The following is a 27,175-nucleotide window of genomic DNA, read 5'->3' as shown; positions in this document are numbered from 1 at the left end:
AAAATGTTTATACGTAGCCTGTTAATTGTATGAGGACTGTATAAACCCTCCTTTCATATATCTCCACACGAACTTTACGGTGCAAATTGCTGCAGGAAAAAAATCACAGGAACTCTCATCATCGATCTGGTTTGATCCCACGCAGTATTTTTTTTTAGATATGTTTTTTCGGGAATTGCCCCCTCCCCTGAAGAGACCATCCTTTTTTTGACAATTCGATTTCTGAAAATGCTTGCTATCATCGGATACAGCACCCAAAGAAAGCGAGAAAAACAAGTTTTTAGCGGCAGGTAGTAAACAGGGCCGGAGATAAAGGGATCCAAAGTTCGAATACAGGACGCAGAAACTGCATATAAATATCATGTAATTTTGAAACGAGTGGAGGAATTGAGATCATATTTGAGGTGTGAGTATCGAGTGTAAAGCTCTTCGGAATAGGTATATTGCGCATCATGTCGGCCATCTTAAAAGTCGCCATATTGGAGTTATCGAAAGTAAAGAGACGGGAAGGAAATCGTGTGTGGCATATCAATTTAGGCTAACTTGTTCCCAGAAATTCAAATATGAAGTTAGTTTTTACCAACTCTTATGTATTGAGTAGTTACGGATGCTGGAAATTTTGAACAGGTGAAATTAATGGTATTGTCTTCTGGCATTTCAGTCCATTCAACGTAAACCAAGAATAAGATCAAAATAGTGTTTGAGAACAGTTCTACAATTATTACAGTTGATAAGTTGTATTATTGTTAAGGCAGTCTTGAAAGGTGCATGGGAACAACCGATATAAAACCTAAAGGTGTCAAAAGTTCAAAAGTATTCTAAGTAGTACCTGGATTGACACGTTTAGTTGCATCTGTTGTGTATTTTAAGAATGATTGATATGCCACATGATTTCCTTCCAGTTTCTTTATTTTCGATAAGTCCAATATGGCGACTTTTAAAATATCTGACATCATGCGCAATATCCTATTCCAAAGAGCTTCACACTCGATACTCACACCTCAAATTTGATCTCAGTTTCTCAACTCGTTTCAAAATTACATGATGTTTTATATGCAATTTCTGCGTCCTGTATTCGAACTTTGGACCCCTTTATCTCCGGCCCTGTTTACGGTCTGCCGCTAAAAACTTGTTTTTCTCGCTTTCTTTGAATGCTGCTTCCGACGGTAGCAAGTATTTTCAGAAATCAAATTGTCAAAAATAAAGAATGGTCCATTGTGAGAGTGACCCCCGGGAAAGACCAAAATAATACGTCTTGAATACAAGGTGAGTCAAAAGTCCTTGGACACCTGCAAAAGTTTGAAAATCGACGGGAAAAGTAAAAAGTGATTATTTGAACAGAGGTTTGATGAGGGGCCGCAACTTTTGGAGCGTATGTCATTCATGGCCGCCATCTTGAAATGCGCCATTTTGGATTCAAGTCATTTTTTTTTTAATGGGAAGGGGGCTGTATAATAATAAATAGAATAGTACTGTGAAAATAACGTATGCCCTCTGGAATATTTCTTTTTTTCTAAAAGAAACTAATTCCAGGTTAGTGAGTTTATGACGGACAACATTGTATCCGTGGATTTCTCGAGGTTCTCCCGTTTCCTCCCACATTCCCATTCCATCAATTCAGTTTAATCCATCATCCGTCTTCTTTAGCCTAAAGGGCATAATCGGCGGACGTTAAACTACAACCTCCATTTCATTTCTCCATCGATCCTTTTCATAATTTCAGATATATCATGTGACCCTTCGAGGAAGTTCATAAAAAGTTGTCCTGAGAATATGCAAATGTGTTTCCACTAATGGTACTAAAATATATTACCGCTCGAATAATAAGACGCCATAACTATAACAGTGAACTATAAGTTTGCCTTACCTGTTGCATCCTCATGGTTGTTTCAAATATGTTCAAGAAACTACTGTGACAACTATAAATTTTCACTGGCTTTTTATACAAAGTGTGGGTGTACTCATAGCGAGCACATTGCAGCATCCCTAACAGGACGTCTCCGCTGAGTACGAGGAAACTCTGGACATCTTCATCAGTGAAAGCCGGATGCACGATAAACTTTCCAGGAAGGAACATACGAAAGATGCAACATCCTTATCTCTGTAGCAAAGGAATGCCAGTTCTTCTTTTTCTTCTTTTTTTAGTATGACTATTGTTTACGTAAACAATACCGAACGAAGCAGTGGAACATTTAGGTGTAAAAGAACAATTTCCGTACTTTTAAACGCTTGGCTTCTCTTTCTTGCTTTTGTATGAGGATATGCACGTGGGGTCACGATTTTCTCTTTAAAATATTTTCCTTAAAACGCATATCGTGGCACAGTAAAGGAGACAAAACAAGTTCATCAGCAGGAAAATAAGTGCAATAGTGAAAAATGTGTGCGGCCTGCGTGTAATTAGTAAAAACTAACACATTTCTCCATAGTTTTAAAGTTTTCATAACTTCTTTATTCTAATTATGTATCCTCCATGTAGTATGCTTGTTATATGATTTCCACTCAGGCCAATTCTGCAATCTTCTGGTAAGTTTCTACTAAGTTAAACAGAGAACAAGGGTGATTATATGTTTTACTATTGTCTGATGCTAACACATAATAATTTATTGGCGCTTTAGCAGTCCTTTCCAAGGGCGCCCATCAGGGAGTCAAGGTGGGGCGCTCGCCCCCTAGAGGAAATCGTACTTCGGAATATCGAAAACCCAATAGTCTTTTTAGAATAGTTACATCAAAATTTGAAACTATATTTGAAATGTCGCTTATACTTGCCCCCCCTTGGAAACCACAACATGGGCGCCCTTGGTCCTTTCTACCACCGATGTGAATGGACCTAAAAGTGTAGAGCATGAACTACCGTACTGACAGTGATGTGACTAAAGTATGAAAGTTCAAACTATTGTATACCACTTAGTTTATTCAACATTTGGGTGAATTATTCGTAAATTCCGATCTTCAAAACCCCAAATAAACGATTTGCTTAATTAAAAGAGACTATCTAAATTGTTGATGAAAACAAGTACATTTTGTTATCAGAATGTAGTATTTACATCACATGTTTTGTGCTATAATCTTCTACTGAATGTAATAAAACTTGCAAACTCCATTCTCCAGTTATTTCGTGTGGAACGTTTTAAAAATTGGCTGTTTGTCGTTTAGTGATCCATCTTTCATATAACTATCTATCTTTATCTACATCTATCTATCTATATCTATATCTATCTACATGGGCGGCGATTAGGGGGGGCAAGAGGGGACAGTTGCCCCCCCACTTTTTTGAAGTGATCACTTAGCTCTTTTAAATTATATGATCTATTTTTCGGTGATAGGCTAGAATCTTCATTATTCGATTTAAAAAAGTACCAAAAAACTTTTTACTTCTTTTTTTCTCAAGCCTGGAGGCATTATAGAACACGTTGCATATGCTTTCACGCCTTTCTGCGTCGAGACGTAGAGTGCGATGACGTCATAACTAAAAGAATATTTTTGTTATGACTTTTTTATTACTTTTTGTAGGGCTTACTTGTACCCTAGAAATTGAAATTTTGCACACATATTCAGTGCACCCCTTAATATATTCCAGATTCTTTTCAGATTTCTGCGATAAAACAGGAGGGTCCAGAGGGGCAAAAGGATAAAGAAAAAAGGATATCTTTTTAACAAAGATCCTTTTTTTCCCGATTTTCCCTCCTCAGATACATGATGGAGACATGTGAATGGTACCGTTTGAAAGGCTGTTCTGTTCTAAAAAGAATGATGTACGAATCATGATCCTAGTGTAAATAGGGATGTCTCATTGAATTTTTACCTGAGATCCTTTTTTATACGAGAATCTGGAGTACAGTATTGTAGAGATATTATTTTTGGCGGGCTTACTTTTGCACCTAGAAGATTGAAATTTTGCACACACATTTAGTATACCCTTAGTATTTTTCGAATTTGTTTAAGATCTCTGCGTTAAAACAGGGGGATACAGAGGGGCAAAAAAGTACAAAGAAGGAATATTTTTAAAACAAATAATCCATTTTTCATGATTTTCCCACTTCAGGTACATGATGGAGACATGTGAGTGGTACCGTTTGAAAGCATGTTCCATTCTGAAGGGAATGATGTACGAATAATGATCACAGGATAAATAGGGATGTCTCAGGAAAATTTTATATTACATCTGGGTCATTTGGAGCATTGTGGGAATGTTCTTAGCTGATTGGAAAACATTTTGCCACACTTAGTTTTCAAGATAGAAGCTTGAGATTTTTATACATATTTAGTACACCCCTTCGTATCTTTCAGTTGATTTTGAGATCTGTGCATTAACAAGGGTGACCAAAGGGGATCAAAGTTTGAAAAAAAATCCAGGCTTCCCTCAAAATTTTCCGCCTTAGGGACATGATAGGAAGATGTAAATGAAACCGTTTGAAAGGTTGTTCTATTCTGAAGAGAATGAGATACCATGATCCCAGGATAAATAGGGATGATGCTGTAGCTGATTGACTGAAATTCAATAATTTACCTTTAAAAAGCCATACTTTAAAATGGTTAATGTATATAGTTTCGTTTGGAAATGTAAAGTTATATATATATATTACTGGTTCATAGAAAAAAAATGGTACCATATAATATTTGTCGTTGCGTAAGTGTGTATTGGTTATTTGTCTTCCCGTCTAGTTGACAGCTACAGGAATTGCGTTTTAATTGCATGCGTCGTAGCATATGCTTGTAATATTTGCTGTCTTTCATTTTCTAAGAGTAATAACATACATTTAATGGCAAGTGTGGAATTAAAAATGTAAGTTGTTCATTAATCCCCAGTTTTAATATAACTTCTACAAAACAAGCCTTATTATTCATTAGTATGATCAATAATATCCTTTCTATTTATTTGTTTTACAAATATGTTATTAAATAATCTGATCACACAATTTTCCAGACAGAATTTTAAGACGTTCAAGAGCAAGGAATCAAGGGTTAGTACCTATGTACGTTGCTCTTGTCAATTTACTTAATTAAATATGAAACACGATATACGGTATTTTAACTGAAAAAGATAGTATCCTATTAGTTATACAACCGTTCATCAAATAGTGTTAGAAACAACCAGAAACACTAACATTGATATACACACATTCAGATCCTATCTTGCCCCCCCACTTTTAACGTCCAATCGCCGCCACTGTCTATCTATCTATCTTGAAAAAATAACATCGAAGATAAGGCCAGACTTTTAGCGGTCATGTCCCCAGAAAACGGAGCATGGCTTCAAGCTCTACCATCACCATCTCTGGGCCTACATCTATCCAATGAGAGCTTCCGAGTATCAGTTGCACAACGGTTGGGAGCAGATATATGTGAACCACAATACTGCCCCATTTGTAACACCTTTGTAGATAAAAAAGGATTACACGGTTTGTCGTGCAAAAGCAGCACAGGCAGACACCCACGTCATTCAAGTGTAAATGATATAATATTAAGAGCATTAATATCAGCAGAAGTCCCAGCAGTGAGGGAACCGATTGGATGCAGCCGATCTGACGGAAAAAGACCCGATGGTATGACATTAGTACCTTGGAAGAAAGGAAAGGCATTGATTTGGGGCTTCACATGTTCAGACACCTATGCCCCCTCCAACCTACAATATGCCTCAGTACAAGCTGGACTCGTAGCTGCTCGAAGAGCGAAAGAAAAAAGGAATAAATATAGCAATCTACTCGATAACTATTGCTTTGTCGCAATAGCAATTGAGTCTAGCGGTTCTTGGGAAGAAGAAGGCCTCAGATTTATAAAAGAAATCGGCGACCGTCTATCAATTAAATCAGAAGATAATCGAGCAAAAAATTTCCTGATTCAACGCATAAGCATAGCCATTCAACGGGGGAACGTGTCGGCTACAATGGGAACGTTACCCACTGGTAAAGAGCTAGAAGAAGTCTTTCTTCTGTAATTGCGGAGAAGGGAGATTAGGAGTGAAAACAGACATCATTGGTGCATCGATTTATGTAGCAACCGAGCAAGGAGTATGGAGAAACAGCTCACAGTCCATAAGTTTATATGAAAAATTACGGCACGAATGCTGTACCGTACGTGAAGATTGTTAAATTATCCATTTGAGATATTTTAATTGTTAATTGTTGTACACTTCATTTAATTAATGTTATAGAAACTATGTTTTTCTACTAAATTTGCATAAAATGGTAATAAAGACAATAATATATATATATATATATATATATATATATATATATATATATATATATATATATATATATATATATATATATATATATATATATATATATATATATAACTTAAATTCTAGAGCAGTTCTATTTAACCGGGGGTACGTATTCCTAAGATAAGCATATTTCCAATATTTATTGAATGATTATAGTTGAAGAAAATTTTGAAATTTACCATGTTCTTTTTGTGAGGAAGGAGATGTGCACTTTTATTTTTATTTATTTATTTATTTATTTAACAATCACCAGATACAGCTCCGAGGCCATTTTACACTGGATATCCAACAACAACAATAACAATGGAAAGGATTTGGGAAGGTATCGGCCAGGGCCTATTTAGTAGGTACCATCCCGGCATTTGCCTGGTAGGACTGAGGGAAACCCTGGAAAACCTCAGTCAGGATGGTCGGCAGCGGGATTCGAACCCACGACCTCCCGAATGCGAAGCCAATGCTCTACCACTTGAGCTACTTTATCCCCTTGTAAATAGTCTTTTGATTGGTACACTTATTGTTGTTTGGTTGGGTCCCTATTTGTCTCCCTTTTTAATCAACAGAGCATATGTATTAAGTTTAATAAGTTAACTTCGACTTAATTTCTTTTAAATAGGTTCAGTGGTACACAATTGGATGGCGAACTCTGTCTAGGGGTACGCGAGAAAAAAAAAAAAGGTTGAACAGCACTGTTCTAGAGTACAATTTACGTTCCTTGGTTCTTGTGCTTTTGGGTTTCACAAGTTAATGCATAAATCACTTTCACACTAATATGCACTTTCCAACAAGAAAATTTGAATATTAGCACTGATTTTATGTTTATTCAAGCGTTATTAGCTTACTTCCCACTCATAGAAAATTTTTGTTGGCGTCAATAAAATAAATATATGAAAAATCTAATATATGCTCCCAATTTTGACGAAAATTTCCTTTATCTCTATTCGAAAAATTATCAAAAAATCCCACAAAATGGGACATTCTGATTTTTCTCGCGGATTGACATCACTGCGTACTACGTTCAATGTTCTACCGGAAATCGAGCTCAGGATTCCAGGCAAAAAAGGCGCGCGCAACATCCACTTGATCAGTGGAGAGAGCTAATAGATAATAATAGCTAATATAACATTTTATTTAAGTTTTATATATGCCAGTTAACAAATTATAAGTTTATCAGGTCATAAAACTGGAAGATAAACTAATTATAACACGTCAACAAAAAAATACTTTTTCTCTAGCACACGGAAGAATACCTGATTCTAATAGAACTTTTTACGTAGAACTCGAATCTGCAATCAGTTTTTCTCCATCACCCTCAGTTTTCCCGTAACAGAGGGATTTTCGGGAAATTTCCCCTCATTTTTTTTTTAACCATTTTCATACCTGTAGCTCGGGTACCCTTAGGTATATAAACACACAAGTTATATTGTATGTTAGCTTGATTTATACTTAGTAAGCTCTCTGAGGTTCATAAGAATCGCATTATTCTTTATAGAGAAATAAAAATATATAAAAATATGCTATGTGTACTGTTCATTTTACCATATTCATTAGTGCAGATAAAATCGCATATAACTTCCATAAAAATTACAATATAAGCACGGTCTATATCTCATTGGATTTGAAATAAAACATATTTTGAATGATGTATACACCGTGTCACCATTTTTTTGTATGAGGGAATTTCTAGAGGGATTTCGTGGGAAATTTCTTCCAAAAAGTAGTTTATAAGATTTCTTTGTCTTAACTTGCTATTTGTATATAGTGATACAGAAACAGGAACTGCACTAAAACATAATTTTATGTCTACTTAATAAATAATACAAAAGAAGTGAGTGGTATCTTCTTAATAAATGAACACTTACTTACATTAACTAAAATGTTTTAGTTGTCGACTTTCTTCTGTGTTTGGCTTCTGGAACATCTCTTTTGAATGTCCAACAGCAATCAGCTAGCATTTGTGAACTGCACTGTCCCTGGTATCTCTTCTCCATGGAGGAAATGTCCTGATGAAAACGTTCCCCATGTTCATCACTAACAGCACCAAGGTTTTCAGGAAAGAAATCCAGATAGGAGTCTAGAAAGTGAACTTTAAGGGACATTTTGCAACCCATCTCTTTGAATGATTGCAGGAAATCCCTCACAATTTCACGATAATTTGGGACTTTCTGGTTTCCTAAAAAAAATCTCTGTTAAACATTTAAATGAACAGCAACCTGCTTTCTCAAACGGAGTTGAGAGATACTCAAATTTTTGGTTACGAATCAAATATCTTATTTGGGGCCTACAAAAATCCCTTCCTTGATTTTAGTGTCACTAACCCGAGGAAATTTTTCCTTGAGGTAACAAAATCTTGCATTACTTTTGTCCATTGCCTGAACAAAGTTTTTGAAGAGCCCCAACTTTATGTGAAGAGGAGGTAGAATTATTTTATCAGGGCTCACCAGTGAGGAATAAACAACATTCTTCTGTCCAGGAGTTAATACACGCTTTGGCCATTCCTTCTTGATGTAATGTTCCGCTTTATTCCTGCTGTCCCATTCGCAGAGGAAATAACAATATTTCGTATAACCAAACTGCAAACCCATTAATAAAGAAATAACTTTTAAATCACAGCAAACGGTCCACTTATATTTCTCATACTGAATTCTTTCTAACACTATTTTGATGTTTCCATAGGTTTCCTTCATATTAGTTGCATAAGCTAAAGGCACTGAAGGAAATTTGTGGCCATTGTGCAAAAGGACAGCCTTCAAACTAGTTTTGGAAAAGTCAATAAACAATCTCCACTCTGTACTTATATGTGCATGTCCGAGTGTATCCATCACAGCACAGACATTATTACAATACACTAAATCATTTTCTTGAGAATAATAGTTTTGAAACTCTGTATGACGGTTTCGAGGAGCAGATTCCAGCCTTTGAGTCTAGAAGCAAGAAGTTCTTCCTGTATCTTGGAGAGTTTTAAATCCCGTACGAGGTCATTTAGTTCACCCTGAGTTATCAGATGGGGATCCAATGTAGATGTGCTTCCTACATAAGTAGGATCATCTTCTTCATTTGGAACTTCAGTAGTTGCCTCAAGTACATAATCCTCATTTACCGTTAGATGAGCAGGAGGTACTGGTACACGTAATTCTGCACTGTGTGGAACTGGCCTAATTGCTGATGACAAATCAGGGTACTGTACTGTGTGCTTAGATTTACTGGTTATTCCTTTTATCTGTGTCATACAAAAGTAGCAGTCCGATGAATAATCTTTTGGTTCCCTCCAGATCATCGGTACTGTGAAGTTCATGTTTCGTTCACCATTTGCCCACCCAGTCAGACGTTTCACGCAAGTACAACAAATGTAGTGAGGAGCCCAATTCTTATCTTGGTCTCCTACACAGCAACCAAAATATAACTGATAACACGTCCTCATAAGTGGAGTAAAACATCGACGTTGCGATTTAAATGTTAGCTCCCCACATACATAAAAGAAATTGTCCGGGTGATTTACACACTTCCTCGGCATCTTGTATCCTGTAAAGTACCACACACACATACACACACGAGTCTACACTCCATCAATCATGAAGCAGCACAAACGTAATCTAACTCAGTGCATCGCCACACAACACAATCAATTCGAACTCTACAATGCACAAACACTTCAACTTACATGCGGCCACATCTAAAACACGTCCAGCTTGGACCCATCACTCAACACTACTAACAGTCATCAGGCTACTTGAGTCATCAATTCTTTTATGCATTGTCGCCAGATCAAAATATTAAAAAGTGACTTATTTTCCACAGAAAGCATGCGTGTATTTGTGCTTGTATTTGAGTATCCATCTATGTGCCGACAATAATACGTCAACGTTAGGTTTTTGTGTTTGGTAAAAGTCTTGCATAGTATATTCTTTATTACCTATAAATAGACACAATAGTTTATATCGTTAGACAGAATAATGCGATTCACATGAAATTAACATTATTTATTAAGTAGACATAAAACTATGTTTTAGTGCAGTTTCTGTTTCTGTATCACTATATACAAATAGCAAGTTGAGACAAAAAATCTTATAAACTACTTTTTGGAGACAATTTCCAACAAAATCCCTCTAGAAATTCCCTCATACAAAACTGGCGACATGGTGTACACATCATTGTGTTTTATTGGAAGTGCACTGAAGTATAAACTGTGTTTATATTGTAATTTTCGTGGAAGTTATATGTGATTTTATCTGCACTAATGAATATGGTAAAATGAACAGTACACATAGCATATTTTTATATATTTTTATTTCTCTATAAAGAATAATGCGATTCTTATGATACTTAGAGGGCTTTCTAAGTATAAATCAAGCTAACATACAATACAATTTGTGTGTTTATATACCTAAGGGTACCCGAGCTACAGGTACGAAAATTGTAAAAAAAAAAAAAAAAAAAAAAAAAATGGGGGAATTGGGGGGAAATTTTCCGAAAATCCCTCTGTCACAGGGAAACTGATGGTGATGGAGAAAAACTGGATTGCAGATTCGGATTCTACGTGAAAAGTTCTATTAGAATAGGTATTTTTATTTCTGTGCCAAAATCTTGTTGACTAGTGTAATCGGCTATATCGTGAATACATACAATATAAAAACATGTCCGTGTGTGTGCAATGTTAAATCCTAATAGTACACAGTCAAACTAATAAATGTCAGTATCTTCGTTACGTGATTGCTTGGTGCCACTAGATGGAGCTAGCGTGAGGACAATTTACACATTTAAAACTTGATGATTGAATTGCAACTTAAAATCTATATTGATTCAATTTAATGACTTGAAAATGAATAATGATAATAATACTAATCATGAATGTGTTTTGCTCTTTATTATTAGAACAACTAAAGAATTCGAGCTTTAGTATGATTTTAACCAACGAGTATAGTGAACAGAGGGAGGAAGATTTAGGCGCAACAACTAATAGAAATAACATATTAATCTCGGGTTTAAATTCATAAGTATATTCTGAACAGGGGCGCACCTTGGGGGGTCTACGGACTGCAGACTCCCCGCCCCAAACCACTACCACTAAAATTACCTGGGTGCACGCCTGATTCCGAAACAGTTTTTCAAACTTTACGGGTTTCTGATACGTTATTTCTGAAGTGAACATATTTCAACACAACGGAAGCGTTCTCCCAACGACTCACACTGTGAAGTACGAGTATATGTTGTAAATTACTTTATATGTTAAAAGTTTCGTGTTTTTCACATAGAGCAACAACAACAAAAGGCCATTTTCAAAAACCAATTCACTCATGTCAAATTTTTAAAGCATTTTAAGCATTTTATGTAGCATGGTTTATGATACATAAAACCAGTGCTAAAAACTAATAATTTTGTGAAACAGGTCTGGACTAGGAAATGTTGGTTCTACCCAGTGGCGTAGCAATAAGGTAGGCAGGGTAGGCATTGCCTACAGGCGCAGGGCTTTTCGGTATATAACTGTTTTTAATAAGAAAAGAAGCAAATTATATAAATGGAGCGCCAAGGTTTTCGCGGTCTTCATTTCCGAGCATGGCAAAAATAAAAATTCCTGCTCACTGCGCTCACATTTTATTACATTTGCGTATCAAATTATTGGCATTACTGTAAGCTGTGTGATTAAGAAATTAATCCTCCTGTATTAATACGATATCAGTCCTATATTACATGTACTGAGTTTACTAACTTTAATGTAAAATTCTCCTGCGCAACAGGCTTTCAACAATAATGACAAATTCTATCATTTATAAGATCTGGATTAAAACAAGTTGAAAAGTGTTGCCAGGATGAGTCACAGCACAATTGTCTTACTACACAGAACCAAGCACAAGCACCAAGGACCAAGGGTCGGGCAAACCGGGCAACTGCCCGGGGCGCCAAACTCAGGGGATGCCCAAACTAGCACCTCAAAATAAATTTTCAAACGTATTTTCTAATAAAACGTAAATTATAAGCCAGGACTAGGTGGGAGAAAGGGGTGTCAGGGAGACACCTTCTCTTCATTTCCCACAGTTCGAAATTTTAAGAAAGCTTCCTTGGATTTTATGATGTGGACGTACACTGTTCAGAAAATTATGAAGATTCAATAATAAAAGCCAATTATAAAATGAGATTGACATTAACCCTTAACTAGTGTGATGGGTATCTGCTACGCAACTGGTGTGGTACGGGTCAAAATGACCCAAACATTTTTTTAAGCTAAACATACTAAATATAAAAGACGCACAATGTAAAACCATTTTTTAATGTTTATTTGCACCTTTCGCGCCATTTGGGTGTATTTATTTAATTGCAAATTACAATACAAATTTTAGGAAAATATACTAACCTGTACCCCCAATGAAAAATATACATGCAAAGTCTTACTTCTTACAGCGATCTGACCCGTACCACACTAGTTAAGAGTTAAGAAGTGCAGAGGGCAAGGCTACGATGGAGCAGCAGTAATGAAAGGTCGTATTTCTGGCTTGCAAACGCAGATTCAAAAACATGCCAAGAACGCCATGTTCACTGAACAGCACATGACCTGAACCTCGTGTTATCGAATGCTGCAAAAGTCAACACAGAAGCTGTTAATTTCTTTGCCACTCTACCAGTGGCGTAACTAAAGGCTTGGGGGATTCCCCGCAAACAGCGTGAAGTGTGGTCCCTTCTCTACGTCCCATTTCATGATTTGGGGGCCCCTGATAGCTTGAGGCCCCCCCGCAATGCAGGGTCTGTGTGGCCCTTATTTATGCCCCCTGCACTCTACAAGATATATGTAACTTCTTTGGTAGCAGCAGGAAACGCTGGAAGGCTTTACAAGACTGTATATATCCCAAGGATACATCTCCGGAAAATGAAACGAAACTGAAGAATCTTTCTCAAACACGCTGGGATTCAGGTCATAATGCCGTGTTCGCTGTTAAAAAAATTAAAAAAAAAAAAGTATGTGGACGTTAAGAAATGTCTTGATGTCATGTGCCTTACTGGAACAGAAAAAGAACGGACAGAAGTAGCTATTCTCTGTTTCACATAAAAGGATAGGAAAAAGAAGTTTTTTCCCCCACCACGCTCAAGTACAGGTGAATGTTGGTGTTCCGTCTTCCACCATCAGCCCCCGCACACGGAGGTATAGAGTGTATTTAAATATGTCTAGGCCTAAATAATAAATTACAACTTTCATAATAACATTGAGTATTTTAAAACACTTAATGACATTTACCTGTATTAGTGAGTAAGTAGCACATGTGTCATTTTAATGGAAATTTTATTGAACAGTTGTATTGTTTATTTTCCTTCTTTTTTGGCAGTCGGGGTTATGACATAATGTTGGAATGGCAAGGGATGTCAGGGTTGGTAATTGAATTGGTATTTACTGCTTTGATACATGAATTTCATAATATAAAATCGGAAACCAAGTACAATACGTATGTATGGGTAAATTATCAGTGCGTTAAGATAATAACAATAGAACCTGAAATAATAATAATAATAATAATAATAATAATAATAATAATAATAATAATAATAATAATAATAATAATAATAATAATAATAATAATAATAATAATAATACACTTCTTGTTTCCTCTCTTATATATATGTGTTCTTACATTTAAAAGAACCAGAAGAAAAATAACCATATGTATACACACTGATAATAGTGAATAAATGCGTCTCGCCCCGGGCGCCTCAACTCAGGCAAATGCCCTGGTTTCTATTGATTATTTTTCAATGAAATCATTTTCCTACGTTTTTCTCTTCGTACGTACACCTGATGTGATGGTGGCAAAGTATCCTTTTTTGTTTGTTGTTTATTAATACGCGGCGATAAATTTACGGTAAAGCATCATACATACAAGATTCATCAACATTGAAGTCTTCTGAGTTTGTTAAGGGGGAAAATTTGTTATGGTGGACTTAGAAAAACAATCCCAGATTGATTGAAGCCTGACACGAAATAGTAACTACAGATGCTACGTAATTTGAACAGGCCCATGTCTGAGTCTGTCGTTTCAAGCAAAATTATAATATTGGAGCTTAACCATCATAGTGAATTTGACGCCCCTAAAATCTCCTAAAATTTGGCGCCTTGTGTGGTTGCAATCCTCACCCGGCCCTTTCGTTGGCCTTGAGTTTAGCCAATTGATAATAGAGGAAACTGACTTTTGAATTGTTACTTGACTATTTTAATAAAAACGGAGTTGTCAACAGTCCTGACGACCGTTGAGGGGGAGGGAGAGTAACAGATGTTTGGAAATGAAATTAAATCTTTGAGTTTTACGTATCGCAGTTATGCCGGGTAGGCTAAAGGAGACTGTGATGAGAATGAATGAAACAGTGCAAAGAAAAAAGTAGGAGGAAACAGGAGAACTCCGAGAAAATCTGCAAAAACAGTGCTTGTCCACCACAAAGCCCACTAAGCACGAGCTGGGATCGAACCAGGGCCTTATGCCCCAGAGGTGAACGCTCTACCACAAAGCCACCACGGCCCCAACAAAACTTTTTAGTTCTCACAGAACACTTGTCTGGAGGTCAATGCAATTAATGGGTGCTATACATACTTGAATTTCATTATTTTCAACAGTCTATGGAGAGTTGAGTGAGAAAAGCAGGGCAGTTCATCATCGGTATTTATAGCTATCAGAATTTTATTTAACGTTGGCAATTCATTACGGGAAAAGACCTGATGAACCTTTGATCGAATTGCCGATTTCGTGAAGTCGTCATAGTTTTCCGAGAGGGGAAATACTTGTACGCGTATTTTTGGGACTTCTTAATTTATTTTCATTAAATTTAGCCTCCCGCCTACTTCTATAAACAGTTGCCTTTCCTACACTTGTCTGTTTCCCAGTCATGTTGGCGAATTCTTCAACAGTTGTTCTCTTACAGCATGGAAGATATTCAAAATGCAACGCTTCTCACCACTTCGTAACGCTGTCCCGGGCTCATGTTTTATCGCAGAACTACTGCAAGCATCATGAATTGTCGCTTCACAAAGCACTAAATACGCAATTATTTACAATTTAATATGCACTAAAATTTGTTTCAGATAATATAAACTATACAAAACATAATGGATACAGAATACAATTTAATATGAACTAATTTCACACGACTCTATATATAATATAGTTACCACACACGCTAAATTCATACAATATTTGCACAGGTCGATAGTCTGCGCACTCGATACTCAGACAGCCAGAAGATTACCTTCCTTGAAATTGTAAATAAAGACAGAATGTCGACAGGATTGGTTTGCTTTCTCTCCCGATTCTTAAGTGAAACAATGATGGAAATTAACTTTATAACGAATTAGTTCTTATTTCTAGAAATGCAATTTAATAAATAGGACTAAAGCCAAAACTTTAATACATAAATAGTAAAAAATACTTTTCTTAAAGACAACAATTAAAAACAGTAATTGTTTGTTTTTCGGGGTTGACAGGTAAAAACAGCAGTCAGTGCTTTCTCACCATCAGGTGCGAGCGAATTGATGTACGAATTTAGTGTGTACACGATTTTGTTTATTAGAATAGCTTCCCTCCCTGTGAAGGTCAACGGCTTGATTTCCCCTCCGTACTGGACAGTGGTGGGAGGAAGGGGAGTTTCCTATCAGGTTGCCTGGAATAGATCTTAGTTATAAACAAAAACAAAAACAAAAAAAATGGAAAGGTTCGATTTCGTGGTAATGCTTGTGTTGTGAGAAAACGTTCTAAGAAGCATAAATGTTGTTTCAAAAAAAGGTGCAGAGCCCTATAATAGTCTGTGCTTGTCAGTGTCAACGAAAACTAAAAAAAATCAAGGATGTTATAAAATAGAGGATCTGCCTATACGTATCTTTATCATGTGAACTCTATGAAGCCAAAAAACAACCGAGCATCATTTAAACCGGCACGTCTGATTGGCTACTCTCGTTTGCGCCATGATTGTTGGCTCGAAACATTGCGATCTTAGTGGCGCGGAGTGGACAGAGTAGGTGTGGCCAACCTGTGACGTATGGCTTCACGATTTTGTTGTATGGGCATATCCTCTATTTTATAACATCCTTGAAAAAATGCTGTACAGTGGTGCTAGATCTTAGAAAGAATGTCCTCAAGTATTCGAGAAGTCTGTGCTGTGCGCACAAATTTGATCTTTCAGATAAGTTTTAAAGAAGAAAGCCAGTACCGAAAATATTCTTTGATGAATTGGAATGAATACGTTATTTACCGATCCTGTCAAAGAAATCGAGATCAAAGTGCTATTGCCTATCTTCACTCCGTAATAGTAAGCATAAGGGTATGCTTCGAAGAATGAAGGAACTTTATGAAAGATTTTCGTTCTTTTTGCCCGTCAATTTTACGAACCACTACTAAAGAAGGGGTCACCAAACAGACTTTGCGCTTCTGTATGCAAGCGATTTGTCCAGTGACTTGAAATGAGAAGTGTTGACTTTGAAAGACAATTTTCAAGACACATTTTCAAATCTTTCAACCCACGAAGAAATTGTTCATTTTATTACCAAATCTGGCTTCAGCTCAGCATTTCCAAATCTGCTGACTGCGCTTTGCTTATATGTAGTTCTCCCTGTTACAATTGCAACTGCTGAGCAATCATTCGCAAAGTTTAAATTAATCGAGAAATATCTCAGAAACAGTATGACCCAAGAAAGCCTTTGGGATGTGGCGGTGCTGAGTATTAAGCGAAAAAGAGCTCATGAATTGCACATCTCTGATGTGATAAAAGAATTTGCAAAAGCAAAAATGAGAAAAAATTCTTTTGTATACAATTCATCGATTAAAAATCTTAAAATAGAAAAATGATTATAAGCGGTTTCACAAGGTTTATTATTTATTTTTAATTACGTAAAATCGTAACATACTATATATATATATATATATATATATATATATATATATATATATATATATATATATATATATATATATATATATATATATATAAAAATTTGAAATCCTTTTGGTAATACTGGTTGGTATCCTCATCCGCAATAAATTGTTCGCTTATACTGTAACTTCCACATTTTCATTAATAACTCAGTTTTCTTAATGTATTATCGCTTCTTTGTGCTTTCCTTAACAAAGCAGTGTAGTAATGAATAATTATTTATGATTTTTATGAAAAATAAAGCAAAATAAGAAAATTATAAGCAAAAAGCTGTGATTGTTATGAAACTTTATTCTGTCAGATAATTACGCGAAGAATATCCCGAGGGAAATTCACTCCATACAGTGCGCAGGTATTAGGAGCACTCACAAATACGTAAAATTGAAGGAACAGAAAATAATGTATTTTTGAGATGAACATACAATTCACACTTCACGTGAAGTTCCAATATGGGAAATCAATCAATATCTTCAGTTGAAATTACTTGAAAAAAAAAAAACAAACAGAAAATGGCTATTTAAAACTCCAAGTGTAAACCTGCGCTTGGAGCGATTCTATTTCTAATATCAGAACACGTTATTTCGTAACATGCCTGGTGGCCAAGCGGGTTTAGCAATGCTGTTGAAATTCTAGAACCGAAGGGTGGCAGTTCGAGCCTGAGTGCGGAACGCTTTTTTTTTTCAATATAGTGAAATATTTTTTAAAATATAAATGTCTAGTTTGAAGTGCTTAAAAACACAAGACCAGATGAACAATCACTTTTCAAAGCTCAGTCACATTTATTCACTATGTTCATCAATTAGGCTATATACGAAGACACTAAAATGTGGAACGTTAACGATCCTTATTAACGTTAATATCATATCCGTTATAATGAGAACAGATTTGTGATCTGAATACCAACCTTAAACCATACGTCCAAAATGAAAATTATTCATGTTCTTGATACCTATTGCAACACTTAGTTGTAATATAGAGAGAGAGAGTGCGAAAGAGAGAGATAAAATACTGTATATACAGGGTGCGGAAAAATTCCCGGAACGGTCCAATATCTCGCGAAGTATAAATATCACCAAAACAAAAAATAGCACATGTTAAATAGTTTTAAAGAAACTATCCAGTGATAGAAAACGCAATCACCTATCCCTACCTCCTTGGGGACTACGGGGGATAACTTTAAAATTTTAAATGGGAACCCCTATTTCTTATTTCATATTTGGATTCTCCAGAAAAAGTTATATTGATTTGATCAAAAATTGAAAACAGTGTGTGCAAAGATGAAGTTACATGGAATACAATATCGATAATTGTTTTGCAAAGTAGCTTTATGAAGTAGTTCTTAGTAGTAGGGTTATTTATAACAAAAATAAGCCATTTTTGTCACCATTTGTATTTTCTTCCAAATTAATAAATATGGACAAATGCATTATTTTATGGAAGTTAAAATGTATGAATTCGTTATGTGGGTAAAAAAATCACATAAAAATCTTACTCTGCGTGGGAATCGAACTCACGACCTTTCATGCCGCAGTCCCGTACGCTAACCGCATGGCCCAGAGTTCGACACTGAGAGGCCACATTTTCATAAAGATTTGCCGCCTCCATTTTTTATGTGTCGATTCAAGTGCTATCCGTGAAGGCACTGTTTTCAATTTTGGGTCAAATCACTGTTACTTATTCTGAAGAATCCAAATGTGCAACAAAATATGGGGATTTCCACTTAAAATTTTAAACTTACCCCCCGTGTGGGAATGGAGGGTTGCGTTTGGTATCATTGGATAGATTTTTCAAACCTGTTTAACACGTGTTATTTTTGTTTTGCTGATCTTTATATTTCGCGAGATATTGGACCGTTCCGGGACTTTCCCCGCACCCTGATAAGCTTGTATTTTTAATTAAAACAATTAGTGTAAATCATAATCTGATTTTTATAAAGTAAATTAAACAATCATATAGAAAATGTATACAGTTTAAAATTGAATTAAATTGCAATTCCAGAATCTGTAACATTATACATTTCTTATTTATTTAAATCGAATGTTAACTTATTGTATAGTTTATAGCATGAGTATCAGCTGATATGTAACACAAAATTATCTATAAATTGAATTTAAATAGGAAATGATATAGTTGCTATAGGAACAAGTTTATGAAAATGAACTGTATAATAATGGTTGTATTTGAAACAGAGTTTGCGTAATGGAGTAAATATTTACACCGCCAGCTTTGCAATACTGTGCGATTTAAATTATCAATCTCATCAATTTTACTTATTTCGCTTGAATGTTTATGGAATTTAGTATAGCATTATGAAACATTCAACAACTCATCTAGTAGTGAAACATATTTAATAAGATTACCGCACATTACGGTAGATTCCGAGATCGCTCCCAGCTTTGCGAGCACTTGATAATATTTTATTATTATCTATATATATAAAAGAGAACGTACAAATCCTTTGTCCGCTCATCACGCTAATACGGCTGAACCAATTTCTTTTATTTTTGGGGGGTTATTAGGATTTGGACCCTAGATGGTTTTTATCATATCACTTTAATTTTCAATTACCAGTGTCTTGAGATAATTGACCATTCAGGTGTCCATTACGTACAAATCCTTTGTTATTCATCATAGGTATAAAAATAAACGTATTTATATGCAACCCGCATGACCGTGTCACTCGGCGGGTTAACATACATGACAGGCGTTATAATGGTTTTTATCATATCACTTGAAAGCGAAAAAGTAAAAATTATCTAAGTAACAAAGTTTATTGCGTTCGGGGGTGACCGCAGCGAAGCGGGGCGGGTTAACATAAATGACAGGCGATATAATGTTAACATTTACTGCAATCTTCTATAGTTTTTATCATATCACTTGAAAGCGAAAAAGTAAAAATTATCTAAGTAACAAAGTTTATTGCGTTCCGGGGTGACCGCAGCGAAGCGGGGTGAACGCTGCTAGTCTTATATATAAAAGAGAACGTACAAATCCTTTGTTCCCTCATCACGCTAATACGGCTGAACCAATTTCTTTCATTTTTGGGGGGTTATTAGGATTTGGACCCTAGATGGTTTTTATCATATCACTTTAATTTTCAATTACCAGTGTCTTGAGATAATTGACCATTCAAGTGTCCATAACGTACAAATCCTTTGTTAGTTCATCATAGGTAAAAATAAACGTATTTATATGCAACCCGCATGACCGTGTCACTCGGCGGGTTAACATAAATGACAGGCGATATAATGTTAACATTAGTGCAATCTACTATGGTTTTTATCATATCACTTGAAAGCGAAAAAGTAAAAATTATCTAAGTAACAAAGTTTATTGCGTTCCGGGGTGACCGCAGCGAAGCGGGGCGGGTTAACATAAATGACAGGCGATATAATGTTAACATTTACTGCAATCTTCTATGGTTTTTATCATATCACTTGAAAGCGAAAAAGTAAAAATTATCTAAGTAACAAAGTTTATTGCGTTCCGGGGTGACCGCAGCGAAGCGGGGTGAACGCTGCTAGTATTAGATAAAATATTATGTGGAAGAGCTAAATTAAATTAGAAAATGAAATGAAATATTTAACATCCCACTATTACGCCCTTTAGGCGGGAAGGTTCTAGATTGCTGGTCCTCACATAGAGGAGAATTTGGATTAGTAACCAGTTTGGTTCTTTTCTTTATCAAATCTCAATACACAATTCATATAGTAATGTCGAGCAAGCGATAGCGAGTGAAGGCAGGTTAACCAGGTTGATTGCTTTCTTCATCACCACTCAATTGGTATACGGACCAGTGTTCTAGAATCCTGCTATTTTAGGCTAAGGGAGAAGATAATTAAAGTAAGAAAAATTATATAAGAATTGGTGGAATGAGAAAGTGGAAGGAAAAGGAAATGCTTTGAGAAAAGTCACGGACATAATGTTGTCCACCACAAGCTTACTTGGACGGAATAAAACCAGAGACCGCATGCACCAAAGGTAAGCGCTCTACCAGTGAACCATCGCGCCCCATAAATTAAATAAGAAAGATAAGTAGTAGGCATTTTATAATTGAATATTGTATGTAAGAAACTTATTGTCCATAAAGATTCTTTCTCTTCAAGCTTTTGTAATTGATGTTGCAAATTGTCCGATGCTTTGCAATGCGGGTCAAAGGAATAAATGCATTTTTTCGGGATTAGTATCGTCTGTCCCTTGCTGCTATTGGTGGTATAAAAGTAGTGTTGAGTTGATTTTTAGTTTCTTGTTCCTTTTGTTATGTGAATATAGACTAGACCAAAATTTTTTACTGGTGTCCATATCAGGATCACTCGGTAGCATGTTTTTAGTGGAGGAATGTTACGTGAATATAGATTACACCAAGTCACAAATATTTTGACAAAGATATACATTTTTATTACACAAATAGTTTCTGCTTTTCCTTTTACTGCAAATGTTTGTTTCTAATAGTGATTTTTATTCTTATTGTATCCGTGAATACACATTCAAGACTTTTTTTAAAAAAAATAAGTTGTTTAATAAGGCACTGAAAAGTGTTGGATTTTGTAACACCCTAACACTTAAAAACATAATACTGAGTGATCCTGAAATCGACACCAATAATTAATTTTGGTCTAGTCTATATTCACGTAACACTTTCAACAGCGAGGCTATATGAAACGTGGGCTTACTAATTAACGTGGAATAAAAATAAAAAAGTCTAGTGGCTAGCGCGAGTGTTTTTGGTTCTTGTAGTCTCGGGTTCGATTCCCGGTAAGGGTCGACTCAGGTTAAATTTTCAGGGGAGTTTATGGAAAAAACGTTAAAAATATAATTGCAAAAGTCTGATGCCAGTGTTTTGTAAGCTATTGACAAAATAATAGAAAGACATGAAAGAAATTCTCTTGAGAACTGAAAGTGAACAATGTTTTCGCATTTATGCTTAATTTGCTACTAGCGTGACACATTAAATTGAATATAATATAAATATTAGACACAAAATTCGCTACTTCACGGTTGATAACATGGTAAATGCTAGGTATTGTTAAACATTAAACGTAACACCTCAATTTTATATCAATAAATAACTTAAATAAATAAATAACAAGACAGAACAATACTATTAACCTATATTTGCATAATATATAAATTAAAAACACGTTGTTTATCATAACGAAAAATGGCTGAAACGTTTGAAATGAATTTTATCAACATAGTTAACACCTACCTCGGACTGGGTTGTTGTCACGCCATTTTTATTGAAATGCGTATCCAAACAGAAGAGGGGGTTAAAATGTATGCCAAAAATAGAATCTCTCACGTTTGTGAGATGAAATATGATACATAAATTCCTGATTTAAAACGAGTGTGCACGTGTCCGACCGTGTTTAGAAATTTCGGTACTAAATGGAGTAGAGGGGCAATTTGTATCGTTTTTGCTCAATATTTAAGAATGATGACATCGAGATTGTGTCTTGTCTTCACAGCAAAACGGATGAAGCACTTGAAATTATCTTTTAAATATACGGTATTTAGCATTTGGTCCAGTCGGATTCATTAACACATATGTCGTAAGAGGAACAGATGGATATAAACACCTTATTTTAAAATATGTGAGCCCATCTTCCGTTGTCCTTAAAAATCCACTTTTGAGGGGGAAATGGGGCAAGTTCCAAATAAGGCGGTCAATATGTAAAAGTGCCGTCGTGTTTGTCTGTCCGATCATCACGGGAAATCAAATCAGCCGTTTGAAATAAATATTTGAATACATTTAGTACTTGGAAGAAAATGGTTAGCTGACGTTCACTAGAAACTTGACAAAACTTCGATACAAATTAGAGGATAGTCAGCTATGCCTAAATCTAATATTGTAGGTGGAAGTGAAAACGATGAACAAAGTAACAGCGGATTAAAATTTAGCATTAGAAGTCATTGAAAAACAGAATGTGATGAGCGAAAACGAGAAAAAAAGAAAAGGAAAAATGTAACGTTGCCGACGACAACACACTGGATGGTGCTTATCGAAAGACCCATAAACGCTATTCATTAGCTCATTCTTCACGGTTTGGATTGCAAGAAATAAAACTATTTCTTCGTGCTAATACGCCTCTCAAAACGAAATGTTATATTTCTGCAAAATTTGTTTTTCTCACATGACTGGATAATTTTTTAAAAAATTCTATTGTGCTGAAGAAAAGAAAACCATATGACAAGCTGTATTTGATCTGAACACCCCATGATCTTTACTACATGTTGTTATTCATTACATCAGCGAGACGTTGTTTGCAATGACACTGACACAGTGAGTGGTTTGTTCGAGAAAGTTGCTTGTCTCGATTTTGTTTACTCTTTAGGTTTTTCGTAGAATACATGAAAAAGAAATACATTTTTCGCTTAGATATCCAGAAATCCTGTTTTAACTGATCAGAAAACAGCAATCTACTGGTGAAATGATATGGGGAATGTGTAGCATTTTGTTTTCACGCTATCGATAGCAGCAAGGGGCACATGAATGACATAAAAAGGGAGTGAGTTGTTATGAACTACTATATTTTTTAAAAAAAAATCTACGTGTTACTTCGTAGCTCAGGGGATAAGTGAAAGATTACAATACACAAGTTCGCACGATCGAGTCTTGTCCACTGCTATTATGTTTTTTTTTATTTTCATTGTTTAACGGTGAAAGTGACGTAGATACATTTTCATTGGCATTCAAAATAAAAAAGAATGGAAGGGAATACTAGCCCTGAAAAGGGCTGTTTATATATAAGTGTCTAATAGGAGGTCCAATGACCTTCTACATCGATGACTGCCTGGAGCCTTCTGGGCATGCTTTCGGTAAGTCTGCGGAGAAAGCGTTCACTACGGGAGACTTCCTCCCAGCTGTTTCCAACGATTTCCCATAGTTGATTTTTTGTGGATGGGGGCGGGTTAGGCCAGTTCTCCTTCATCACCCTTTTGACCTCTGCCCATACTGTCTCAATTATATTCATATCGGCTCCACGTGGTGGCCAATCTAGGACCTCTAAATCAGCCTGCTGCGAGAGCCAATTCTGAACTAATTTACACATATGAACTGGAGACCTGTCGTGCTGAAACTGCTCCATCGGGGTAGATAAAACACACAGATGGCAACATAACATCCCGAAGGATATGTAAATATTGCTCACCTGTAAGACGCCCCTCTACCCTATGGAGTACTCCAAAACACTGTGATGTCATGAAACCCCAAGCAGATACACATACGCGTCCACACTGACGTTTGTGGAAAACGTATCTGGGATCATGCCTGGAGCCTCTCGGATGATACACGACTACTGGGCCATTGTTTGAGGAAGAAAATGTGCATTCATCTGTGAAGACAACATTTCTCCAATCACGGTTCACATTTTCTTCCGCAAATTGAAGCCGTCGTCTTATATGCTCTTCCGAGAGGAATTCTTTCACCGCAGCACGACGGGCGTGAAGATTAGCTTCCCTAAGACGCCGTACAGCAGTATCTCGAGAGCCTGGAAAATCTAATGCGTGCCGAAGTTGTCTGGCGGTCATGTTGGGATTAAGTCGCGCAGCAGCAACAAGCTGCACATCCTGCTCAGGTGTCGTCACACGACGCCTACCACTACCTCGGCGCCGCATAGTTTCTCCGGTCTCTCGGAAACGCTTTATCCACTTCTGTGCTGTTCTTGGTAAAACTCCACACCTTTCAGCGGCTTGTGAAGCGCAATAGCCTTCTTGCACTAAAGCAAGAACAGCTCTTTTCTATTCTCAGCCATTTCTGACTTCTACCCTTTTCACGAGTTGCACGTTGAATGAGCACCCCTTTTAGTTGAAGCTATTAAACGACATGCGCAGTTGGTTACTCCAAGAGCTAGTAAGATAGTAGTTCTTATTTGCTAAGAGGCAGAAAACACGTTATTTCGATATATGTTGTTTGACTACAAGGGAGCACTTCACAACTGATTACTGAGTGATAAGATCTGTGGTATTCTGTTCAACTTCCCTTTAGACAATTTTAAACGTAATAGACAATATTTGTCTGACCTTGTCAGTGCCTGAGGCAGAAGACAAAATCAATGAAAATGTTTTCAACATAACATTTTCGATTTATGTTTATCTCCTATCTGTTTTTGTTACGATTGCCTCCTTTAGAAATATCAGCTCTCTTTTTTTGGCCCGTATAAGGAAATGCTATTGCGGTTTTCCAACGTTCAATATTTTTGGCAAAATTACACTTTCAAATAAAGCTAAATAAGCATATGTTTCACAGACAAAACAATATGTAAAGTTCTACTTTCCAGTTAGGCAACATTCCTTCAAAAAATTGCAACTATAGTTTGCATCTCAAGTAATAGGGTAAATATGCCAGTAGTCGACCATTTAAGGAGACTTTCAATTTTGTTAAAGTATAAAAAAATCATTTTTTACTAATAACTTTTACTGCATATGTCATTAGAAAGAACAGTGCTTAAATTTTACGTTTATGTAGCTCGCATAGGAAATCTTTTATAAATAATTACACAGGAAAAAGAAAATACCAGAAACCCTGAAAAAAACAGTAGTCGGCCTATGAAAACCAAAGGTCAGCCATTACTTTAACCAGTACTCAGCAACACTATAGAATTGACTTTTTTAATGGAATTTTAGAGATCAATTCCTCAGTAGCAAATTAAGGGACAAATATATTGCACTCAGAGTTCCTACAAAGAAAAACTACGTGGAAAACAGGCCCGCAACTAGAGGGAGCTAGGGGGCCTGGCCCTCCTAAACTTTTCGTGGCCGCTCCAGACCTCAACACAAAAAACGCAATTTAGATATGTGTAAGAGATTTTTAATGACTTGCCCCCCCCTAACATACCTATGGACTCCCCCAAACCTCTGTGGCTAGAAGCAGGCCTGGTGGAAAATATATTGCGATACAGGAAAAAAGACTTCTTGTATGATATTTACCATAAACTAAGAAAAATGAGCCTCGGCCTAGACTAGCCTATTTAAAACTAATATATAGGCCTGTTTATATTTACATTTATATTTACATTGATATTTATATTTAGCTATGACATTAACCCTTTAATATGAAGTTCATTAAGCACATTCAGGACACATAAGCACTTGTTTAGCAGGTTCCTCGTACGATAATTCACTGAGGCACGTGCATTTTAAGTGGTACCAGTGATCACAAAAATGACACCCAATATATTTAAGTGTATCGTTCTCAATATCACTTATGAATTCTTCTTCAGGCCTTAGACGATATTTCAACAACTTCTTGCGTCTCGTCTTTTTAACTACTAGTGCTACTTGGCTTGACAGTCCTTTTCTTTTTGTTTGACTTAAAATTTTTCCTTTCTTTTGTATTCTCTCCCTTTTTCATTTTAGACGTTCCTCTTCTAGTTTTCTTTTTTTTCATTCTTTACCATATGATAATTTCTCCATGCTTGGGAGGATACTGCACTTTGAACTTTTTCTCTGGGCACATGTTTGGTAGTTTTGTTTTTGATTCGTGCTAGCCAGAAAAGATGCTAATCAAAGCCAGATGATATGGAAGTATTTTACGAAGGTTTTCTTTGAATTTCTTCTGAGATCATATGGAGTTATTTCTAGCTCTACTGACTGTAGAAACAGAAGCAGACCTTTCACCTTGCGTCGCTTCAGTACAAGATGCCATAACGGATATGTTGTTTTCCTGGTTTGAGTCAGACGTAACGTCTATTTCTGATATCGAAGATATATTTGCAGGCTCTAGACGGCCAATTGCTAAAATTTGGTATGTTCCAGGACTAAGATATCGAACATTTCACTAGCAAGTATCTACTGATAGCAGATCGATCCTCTTCGGACAGAACAATAGCCTTATATGTGTTCATTAGTGTAGAATAAGAAGACTCTTTGGATAGAGTATCCTCAACGCACCTGACTGCAAAAACATCTGACACTGAGTCTATTCCAGTAGATGTCTTTGGACTGGTTGAAAGAAACGCTAAATCACGCGTTCTTAAACTGTTAGACATATTTTCCTCACGCTCACAGTGAGTTAGAATGTAAATATTTATGATTATTCTGTATTGTTTCGGCAAT

General features: G+C 36.1%; 1 protein-coding gene across 2 annotated transcripts in view; it reads right to left on the bottom strand.

The window, feature by feature from the left end:
- Positions 1–27,175, bottom strand: part of LOC145686629 (cuticle protein 19-like) — a 64,454-nt gene that overhangs the window by 3,625 nt on the left and 33,654 nt on the right. The window contains exon 1 of one of the 2 annotated variants that reach the window (XM_081760098.1): positions 1,868–2,009. The exons of the other annotated variant lie outside the window; for it this stretch is intronic. Within the exon in view, the coding sequence (XP_081616224.1) occupies positions 1,868–1,984 (117 nt within the window). The 5' untranslated portion in view covers positions 1,985–2,009. Of the gene's footprint in view, positions 1–1,867; positions 2,010–27,175 lie in introns of those variants that run through there. 2 annotated transcript variants of the gene reach the window in all.

The sequence above is a fragment of the Thermobia domestica genome, chromosome 5, assembly GCF_964235325.1.
Source record: "Thermobia domestica chromosome 5, izTheDome1.hap1.1, whole genome shotgun sequence".
Taxonomy (NCBI): Eukaryota; Metazoa; Arthropoda; class Insecta; order Zygentoma; family Lepismatidae; genus Thermobia; species Thermobia domestica.
This window is presented reverse-complemented; position numbering and strand designations above follow the sequence as displayed.